Source organism: Pelodiscus sinensis, chromosome Z (genome assembly GCF_052426305.1).
Source record: "Pelodiscus sinensis isolate ZL-2025 chromosome Z, ASM5242630v1, whole genome shotgun sequence".
In the NCBI taxonomy this organism is placed as follows: Eukaryota; Metazoa; Chordata; order Testudines; family Trionychidae; genus Pelodiscus; species Pelodiscus sinensis.
In genome coordinates this window covers 31,034,290-31,044,262 of record NC_143085.1, presented here as the reverse complement: position 1 = coordinate 31,044,262, position 9,973 = coordinate 31,034,290, and the positions used below count along the sequence as shown (strand labels likewise).

At 48.8% G+C, this 9,973-nt stretch overlaps 1 protein-coding gene across 1 annotated transcript; it reads right to left on the bottom strand.

Moving 5' to 3' along the window:
* Positions 1-915: 915 nt before the first annotated feature.
* PSMD9 (proteasome 26S subunit, non-ATPase 9) lies at positions 916-8,601 on the bottom strand. The gene is made up of 6 exons (XM_075898639.2): positions 8,436-8,601; positions 7,016-7,118; positions 4,592-4,785; positions 3,905-4,006; positions 2,396-2,484; positions 916-1,367 (listed from the first exon to the last, which is right to left on the bottom strand). Exons 1-6 carry the CDS (start codon positions 8,541-8,543, stop codon positions 1,340-1,342), a joined length of 624 nt encoding a protein of 207 aa, XP_075754754.1. The 5' UTR covers positions 8,544-8,601; the 3' UTR covers positions 916-1,339.
* Between the last annotated feature and the right edge of the window lie 1,372 nt (positions 8,602-9,973).

Genomic DNA, 9,973 nt, shown 5'->3' with positions numbered 1-9,973 from the left:
CACCACTTTATATACACAGCACAAAATTATCACAATTTAGAAAAGCAATGCCCTTGTTTGAAGCTTCAACTACACATTGGTTTGTGTGTATAATATTTTGAAATATCGCTGGTTGATGAGCAATCACACTTTAAGTTCCACTTATTAAGGGTTATTAATAGCTGTTTTAATAATTAATCAGCATGGACTCTAACAAATCAATAGCTATAGCTTAAAACCACCTATCACACACACTGCAGCAGTGCTTATAACCATACATAACATAAACACTATCCATGTCTGTAATGTAAGATATATAATTAATCCATTATAGCCTATGGAACTTCCATATTAAGATGTGTGACCAGCTGATCTTTAGATACCAGTGAGGATCTGCTTCTGTTGAGTCTGAGTTCACTCAAAATTGAGGTTTTATAAAAATAACCTTTTCCAAAAATTACAGCAGATACATGTATATCTGAATTTAGTGGTTATTTTTAAAAAAGAATTCCAATAGAAAACAAAGCAAACCAATAAAAAGGCCCCTGCCAGTGTATACAACCCAAAAAATGCAGCACAAATAATAAATTCAACATAAACCAAATTAGAACTAAATAATAGCCCAAGCTATGAGAAATACAGCAAGCATCATCGCACCCTTTCAATCACATAAACTTAAGACATCAAAAATCAAACAATTCAATTAGAGAAAACCTCTCAGATGTAATGGCCTTAAGCGTTTTTTCATACAATGGTCAAAATCATATCTGTACATTTTTCGAGAGTGCACTTGCATTTCTCCATAATAGAAAATATAAAATGCAATCTAAAAATTGGAATTATTATTTCAATACACTGAACAAATATTCTACCTGTTCACGACATACTTTAGTTTAAAATGAATGTAAGTTATCATCAAAAAACAAAAACAAAAAATCCAGCTTAAAACTTTATTGGTGAATGTTTTCTTTCCATAAACAAACAAAAATTCACAGAATAATTTGGCAAAGATTCTAACTTAAGGAAAGATTATGGACCTCACTTTGATCTCATGCCTGATTTACATCAGCATGAATGATTTATAGGGAACAGATTGTAGAGTCAGAATCAGGTCCTGTGACTCTACAACATATAAAGTCACAGGGCCATCACAAATACTAATCAATACTAATCATAATGCACAGGTTTACTGAAAGCAGTTCAGGTGTAGTATATCCGGCAGGCTGGATGTCAGTCTCAGATCCCATCATAAACACTCCAGCTTTAGCAAAGAAATGTAGGTTGCAAAGGGAACTTTTCAAACCAGGCTGGAGTTCAAAGAGTAGGCACAACTTTGATCTTATTGTCTTCCAAGCCTCAGTCATCTTTGCAAGGGGAGAATATTGCAGCTGAAAAAATGTAAAGAAATAAATTAGGTCTTCTGCATTAAATCCAGGGTAAGAAAATAGAGGGAAAGATTGTTTCCTCATCCCTTTTTATATAGTAAGATCAAAGATTACAGAGTTCCCTTAGCTGGCCCTTTCCCATCCTGTTATACAAATATAGCGCCTCCCCGCCTCACCCCATCCAACTACTTAGGCTCCCTAGTGGGCACCCAGCTGTATCTGCAGAGGGAAGATACAGTCTCCACAGAATTCCAACAGACTTGTGAACCTCAGTTACAACATAGCTGTGCCCCAATTAAAGATTGTTTTCCCTGGACAGACTAATAAGCTAGGTTATCACAGCATTAGAGGATCCACACTCAGGGTCCAAGCATAATTTTTCTGAGCCCAGTACAGACTTTTAACATGGGCCTCTTCCCACAAATGTACCTCAATTTGTAGCCTAGGCCAGGCCTTCCAGGACCTCTAGGCCCCAGTAAAATAGATTTTCTCCGCCTCCACACATGGGAGCCCTGTCTGCATTACATCCTGAAAACACATGGGGCCTGTGTCCCTCAGACACACACATAGTGTAATTAATACTCATTGAAGTCTAATTCCTTCATTGCAGGAACTAACTCCAGGGCTGTAACATAATCCAATAAGATGTCAGAACATGGCTTAGGCCAGTCTACTCAGGAAAACGGAATCATATTATAAACCAGGTGGAGCACAACAGAGTACAGCTGCATTCTGTATAGTGCCAGGAGTGGTCACCAAAGCAGGCAGGTCAGAAGTACCCACTTGATAATGAAGGTAATGATAGTGAAGGAAAGCCAATTTGGAGTCTACCTCAGGTAGAGAAGCCAAAGGGGATTCCCAGGGAATGGTGATCTGACAAGCAGCAGGAAGATATGAGTGCTCTGAAGAAGGCTTAGGCTCCATTCTGCTTAATAATGGAATTTTCCAGTTTAAGGCTGGCTAATGACATGCCAGCTCATATACTTAGCTAATCTGAACTCAGAGGCTATGGAAGGAAATGGCAAGCTTACCCCAGGAGTCCCTTCCCAGCCCAGCACTTCGGTGTGAGCCCAAGGTGTAATTTCTTGCCGTTACGGATCACGGTCACACTTAATGGTTTCTGAAATGCAAGAAAAACAGTTTTTCCTGTCAAGCTGGCCCTACTCTCATTTCCCTGCCCCTCTAAGAGCATCAGAATGGCCATACCTGATCAGACCAATGGTCAATCTAGCCCAGTATCCTGTCTCCTAACAACGAACAGTGCCATATGCTTCAGAGGGAGTGAAAACAACAGGGCAATTTATAGTGATCCATCCTATCACAATCCCAACATCTACTGCTCAAAGGTTAGGGACATCCAGAGCATGAGACTGCAATCAATGAGCCCTCTAATTTTTTTCCCCCCATCAATGTGCAGAATACATTTTGTTATGTGCACTGAGGAATGTGCACCACCAGTACAAACACAGGCTTCTTGCTTTGGGCACTAATCTGTTGGGTGGCATTTGATTAGAATTGCCAGATGGTTTCAACAAAAAATACCGGACACACTTGACATTACATCACAATCTACCTTACATCTTATTTAGAAAATACTGGACATATTTTCTCAATTTGTTTCCCGAACAGAAAGCTCAAATACTGGACTGTCCGGTTCAAAACTGGGCACCTGGCAACCCTAATCTGAATCTCTCCTGTCTGGCCACCCAAGTGCTCATTTTACAGGGAACACTGGTTGCAACCCTGTCCCTCTTTTTAATCTCCCCTCACTTGAAAATTGTTCTGTATCATTAATTATTTGTTGCCCTTCTCTGTACTTTTTCCAGTTCTAACATATTTTATTAGATGGGCCACCCTGAACTGCAAGCAGTATTCAAGGCATGGATGTACTCTGGACTTATATAGTGGCTTATATATGGTATTTTCTGTCTTATTATGTATTCTTTTCCTAATGGTTCCTACCACTCTGTTTGCTTTTTCAACTGCTGCTGTGCAGTGAGTAGATGTTTTCAAAGAACTATTCACAATGACCCCCAGATATCTTCTCTGAATGGTCACAGCTAATTTAGACCCCATCATTTTGTAATTATAGTTGGGATTATGCTTTCTAATGAGCATTATTTTGCATTTATCAACACTGAATTTCAAGGCCACATGGCAGGGTAACTTCTTCCTATGGTAGAGAGTTAAAAGTTCCTCTCTTTTTGAAGTTTATCTCCATTGTTCCTTGATCGGCCAACAGCAAGCACTCTCAGTAGAGACCAAGCATTACACCTACATTCTGCTCCCAACTCTGTCAGCTCAGGAAAAAACCTCACAATTCTTAACTTTTCTTCACTGGTCTTAGGGATAATATTTAATAGCATAGCTATAGGGCCAACAGTCACATAAAAAACACAAGCAGGAGGAGCCTGATGTTCGTTTTCCAGAGTGGGAAACTGAGACTAATGGTCTCTTTGAACTATCACAAAAGAAAAAATATCCAACCTTCAGTTCTAAGCCTGAAAAGAGAGCTCAGCCAAAGCTGGTAACCTGCTCACCCCTTCGCTGTGCTGCACCACAGTGGCAATATTCTGCAGGGACTGGAAGTTGTGTGTGTCGACAGAGCCAAATGCAATGATCTCATCATCGACCTGTAATCCCTTTTCAAAGAAACAAAAGGAAACTCGCATCATTTGCCCTCAAAAATACACAGTGGTGTGAGTTCATATAACATCTTTCATCCAAGGCTCTTTACAGCACCTGATAAATATTCAACTAGGTTGCAGCTCCATTCAAGAATCTCAAAGCATTCCTCAAGAGTTAGCAGATTTCCTCAGAACTGCCATGGGAAATAGGGGGGTAGTATTTATTATCCCTGTTACACAGATGGGGAAACTGAGGCACAAAGTGGTGGCATGGCCTTACCCAAGGTCCTACAAAGTGTCAGTTGGAGAGTTAGGGAAGAACCCAGTTCAGATTTCCATCCCTATGCCTGATTCATTAGCTAGATATTCTAACATGGCCACAGCTCTATAGGGTATAGCAATGCGTACTACTTTATACTGTCGAGGCGAACAGAAATAATTATGTCCATGAGGAAAGTTACAAGCACCCAGCAAGAATCTGGTTTAAAACAGAACTTCAAACCCTGCACCTGATTACAGGTGAATGGGGAGAACCACCTGCCATATCTGGGGTCCAAATGGCAGAGTTTCCGCCGTTGGAAGCAAGACAATTGTACTTGCCGAGATACTAGCAGGAGAGCCTGGGGTGACAGCATTCACTCTTGCAAAGGGTTGAGGCAAACTCTGGTCCTGATTCATTGCTTCGGCCTGAGCTTCGGCCTCATCCTTTGCACGTTTCTCCTTCTCTCGGGCATGTAGCTGGTGGAGGGCTTTTTCCACCTGAAGCATTAGGACCTTGTGATCATTCTGCAAACCTAAGGGCGAGACACATTAGTGCAGAGAAGACAGGAACAATCACGTTTTCATTTAAGGTCCTTACCTAACAGATACATTTACCTCTCTGTCTGAGATTTCTAGCTTTCAATTAAAACTAAGACTTTTGCTCCTCTTAGGCCTACACTGTGAATGAAACTGTGCTAGCAACAATGGCATTGCTGCTCCTAGTTCAGTTTCTCTGATCAGTTTGGCTACCTGAGAATCACATTAAATCTATGTTATGTAGTCAGGAACATGGTTACTTTCTATGGGAGTTAGTCAATGTTCCCAAATACACTAAAAGATCCACTGTGTAAGCATAACCAGCTACAACAGCCATCACCTGACAGCGCCATGGTTACCGACTGAGAGCTCTTTCACAGCTCTGCTCACGAGCACAGCATTGATACACAACTACACACAAGGTGCGTAGAAACAGCCACATTACAAATTAAGTAAAAACCTATAGACTAAACAGAGTATATAGACTAGGGAGATCAGTGTCCTCATAAAGAACACAAAACAACCAAATCCCCTTTCCATCCAATCACCCTCTCTATCCAATCGGCAACACACGGCATGTATGCTAGAAGTGGATAAGGTTTTGAGTGGTGTGGTTGCGTGACGGATGGCTCCCCGTGCCGCAGCTGGGTCAGGGTGAGGTTGTCCTTGCTGGGGCAGCCTCACCACAGCCCCGGTTCCTGCTCTGTGGAAGCCACATGGTCCACCTGGTGGGGCCACGTAGCAGAGCGAGGCTGCTCTAGGAGCCGCAGCTGGAGCTGGGTCGCGGTGAGGCTGTCCCTGCTGGGGTAGCCTCGCTGCTTCCCCAGTTCCTGCTCCGTGGCAGTCACACAGCCTGACCAGCCAGGCTGCATAGCAGGCCACTGCTTTGGAGGCTGGAGCTGCTCTGGGGGCAGCCAGCCCACATGGAGGAACATGACTGTTCCAGGGGCTGGAGCTGCTCCAAGGGCGGCTGGACATGGCAGAGCAGGGCTGCTAGGCCATGTGAGGGAGTGGGGCAGGCTGGAGCTGGACTGGAGTGCAACAGATGCGGTAAGGAGGGGGCTCATTCTAGGACGCAGTTTTCCTGCTTCGGTAGGGGGTGTGTGGAGCTGCCTTCCAGCCCGTCCAACACGTTCACCTGGGAGTCCCGTCCCTGCATCCTCCAGCCTGCCAGTCTCCGCCCTGTTGCACAGCCCTAGCCCTACACCTTCAGCACTCCCTGCTCCACTTTCCTCCCTTTCTGCCTCGTGATGTCCCTGGCAGGCGGGCTAAAGACAGTGCTGAAGTCACGTCCCACCGCTAGCACCACCACCACGGGGCCCCCACTAGAGGGTGAGTGCTGCTCGGGCTGTAGCTCCGGGGCTGGGTGGCAGCGGCTCAGGAGAGGAAAATGCATGTGGGGGTCCTCTGACCCCAAAGCAGCATTAGCCCCAGGTGCAGGAAAAGCTGAAATACAGTCCAGGATAGGAGACCAAGCAGGGCACATGGTGGAGAGAGCCCCCCCGAGAGAGTGGCACAGCCCAGGGCAGGAGGGTTAAATCTTGGTACACCACTTTGGAAAAGCTGCCGAACCCTGCTCTACATGCAACACTTATTTCTAAACAATGACTATTATAATACATTTGTCCACAAAATACAAAGCAATCACTAAATTTAAAAGGAACAACGTTGACTAGTTTAGATCCAACATTTATTTTCTAAAGAACACAGAAAAGTTTTACAATAATACAAAAATATTACTGTTTTTATTAATCATTAATAGGTGCATTAATAATGTTGCACACACATTTTAACAGATTCATTTTTATGACTGAGCCACTCTACTTGAACTTTTGTAGTACCTGACCAGAGGGAAAAGCTGGTTGGAAACAAAACTCAAACTGACCCGTTTTTATTTTGCTATCTGGATGAAGTTAAAATATTAAATAGCACTAGGAGTGTATTACTATAAAGATGACTAATTATTTTTACTAATAAAGTGTTTTAATAATCTATTTTGTTATTATAAACTAAAGAAACTTACTGTTGTAAATATATAAATGTCCAATCAATAATTTTGCTTTATGTAAACAGTATTCAGTTTTATTTCTTTATGTTTACCAATGGGAAAAACAAAACGAACCAAACCAGATGTTTGTAAAAAAAAGAACCAAATTTCTGGTAAGTGTGGTCTGTTTCATTTAGCTCAGCCCCTGACAAGATACTTTTGAGGACTGAATTGCTTACAGATAATGTTGTGCCTGGCTGTACGAACTTGGTATATATCGACATCTGCACGTGGAAACCCTTCAGCATCAACCAGCGGCTCGTTCATCCCGACTCCCTTTTGCTGCAGAATGGAAATACTTTCATGCGTCAAGTATTCTTGAGACAAGTTACATTTTGTTTCTCATTTTTAAAGGACAAAAATATGGCACCTGTGGTCTCAACAGCTTGTTTAGTAGGTTGAACTCATAGGTCAGAGTGGGTTAGTACAGCATATAGGTAAGAACCAGCTACCAGTACTGGCTCGTACACAACTGACATTATAGTGCTGCTGTGGCAGTGCTTTAACATCAGTGGCCCTGCTGAACCCTACACTAACAGGGCTGCCCACAGGGGAAGCAAAAGGAGCAGCTGCCCTGCTGATTTAAAAGGTCCTGGCTGTCACTACTGCAGTGGCCTCAACCTGGGAAGAGGGGAATGAAGGGGACCTTCTAATCACTTCCAGTGCTCTCAGCTGTTCCCATTGCCCTCTACATCACCACCCAAACCCTGGGGCTACTGGCTGATGTGGAAACAGAACCCACAAAGGGCTGACTGGGGGAGTCTCATCCCTCCAACCCCACCCTTCTGGGGACCCAGAGCTGCCCCCCGCCTTGCCAAGGAGGCAATTACTTTTGCACCAGAATGAACTAAATGAAGTCTGTAAGGACATTGCAGATCTGAGTTTGCACAGACCCCATCCCTGCCCTGAGGACTGCCCATCTGGATGCATTCCTTGACATTTCATCACAACATAATCTTGAACGCAACAATGATCTTTAATTCCTGGAGGCTCCACGACCATCCTGGGAGACCCCACCATGAACTCTCCCCTCTCACTGAATGTGCACATATGCCACAGCCCAGCTTTGCACAGAGACCCCCTACAGTGAACCCTGTGCATGTGGGCTGTCAGGCTCTAACCTGAGCGACCAATACACACAAACAGGGCCGGATTAAGGCATGGGCTAGCCGGGCAGCTGCCCGGGGTGCCAACCTATGTGGGGCGCCTGATGGCAGCTATAAGGGATGCGCAGTGCCCCTTATAGCTACCGTCAGGTACCGCACGCCCAGCTCCCAGCGGCCACCCTGCAGCGGCCGCTGCGTTAACCCCTGCAGTGCCAAACAGCAGTGCCCTTCCCCCGTGGCCATGGGGCCTTGCACGGGCAGGCTTGGCCCGCATCAGGCAGCCTCGGGCTGCGCACCAGCAGTGCTAGTCGGGCTGGGCCGGGCCAGGCATATGCATCCTGCCAGGGCCAGCTCCGCACGCCCTCCCCCACGCGCTCGGCAGGGGCGGGGCCGCACAGGCACGCGCCCCAACACACTGGCACGGGGGTGCGCATCCCCCCCCCCACAGGGAGCGTCTCGGCCCCCAGCAGCGCCCCGCCCCCCGCGCACGCACCCCCTCCAGCACCGCGTAGCACGCTTTGATCTGGGCCTCGATCTCGTCCTTCCGGCGCATCAGCTCCTGCACGTCGCTCATGGTCACGGGCCCGGCCTCCTCCGCCATCGCCTCGACCCAGCCACCCCCGCCCGCGCGTCACGCGCCGCGCAGCAGGATGGGCGGGCGGGGGGGGGGGGCAGAGGAGGGGCGGAGCCATCGCCCCGCCTCCCCGCGCTGTGGGCGGGGCTGGCGCGCGTGGGCGGGGCCAGGGGGCAGCAGGGCCCGGCGCGCGTGGGCGGGGCCAGGGGGCAGCAGGGCCCGGCGCGCGTGGGCGGGGCCAGGGGGCAGCAGGGCCCGGCGTGCGTGGGCGGGGCCAGGGGGCAGCAGGGCCCGGCGCGCGTGGGCGGGGCCAAGGGGCAGCAGGGCCCGGCGCGCGTGGGCGGGGCCAGGGGGCAGCAGGGCCCGGCGCGCGTGGGCGGGGCCAGGGGGCAGCAGTGCCCGGCGCGCGTGGGCGGGGCCAAGGGGCAGCAGGGCCCGGCGCGCGTGGGCGGGGCCAGGGGGCGGCAGGGCCCGGCGCGCGTGGGCGGGGCCAGGGGGCAGCAGGGCCCGGCGCGCGTGGGCGGGGCCAGGGGGCAGCAGGGCCCGGCGCGCGTGGGCGGGGCCAGGGGGCAGCAGGGCCCGGAGAGCGGCTGCAATGCCAGTCAGGCGCGCACGGGTTAAAATGTACCGTGGGAGGGGGGAGGGGTCACTAACCAACCCCCCTCCCCCCACGCCTGTACGTGGCGAGGGACACTGCGGCCTTGCAGGGGATTTGCAAGCACTTTAAGCGCGGGAGCGTCCCCCCGGTCACCGCCCCTCTCTGTATCATCCCGGCACCTGCCGCCCCGCGCCTTGGCCCCTTGGGAGCGGCTGCAGCATTTCAGCCTCTCGACCGGCGCCGCCAGACGCTGCATCCTCTTGGCCAGGGAGACTTCTAGTGGAAACGTCATTCAGGGCAGCCCGGGGGGGGGGGGGCTACTAGCGCTCATCGCGGGGTACAGAGTGGAGCGGCAAAGTCCTTCTCGAGCTCCCACGTGTCCGCCACGTTCCACTGAAGCCGCTTCCAGGCTGATCGTTCCGTCCCGGTTTTGTGTCCTGGGAATGGTCGCTGGCGGCTTTTGAAGAGTTCTGCAGTGCTGGCTTCCATGGACCATGTGGAGGGCTGGGACGGGGAGAGAGGGCTTATGAGTGGGTTTGGTTTTTTTTAATCTTCTTCTTTGAAGTAGGAATCTACTTTGAAGTAGGAATAAGATCCTCCGGAAAAGGGCGCTTTTTCCGGAGGATCGGGGCCAGTGTAGACGCTCTTTTCCGGCTTTTCTAAAAGCCGGAAAAAAGTGGCGGACATTTTTATTTAAATGCCGCGGGGGATATTTAAATCCCCTGTGGATTTCCCTATTACGATAGCTGAAATTAACATGCCCCTTCCGGAAAAGGGGCCAGTGTAGACGTAGCCTGGCTGTTCAGCACATCTACTTCTAGTTTTAGGCATGGTGGAAGTTCTTAGGTTATGTGTTTTT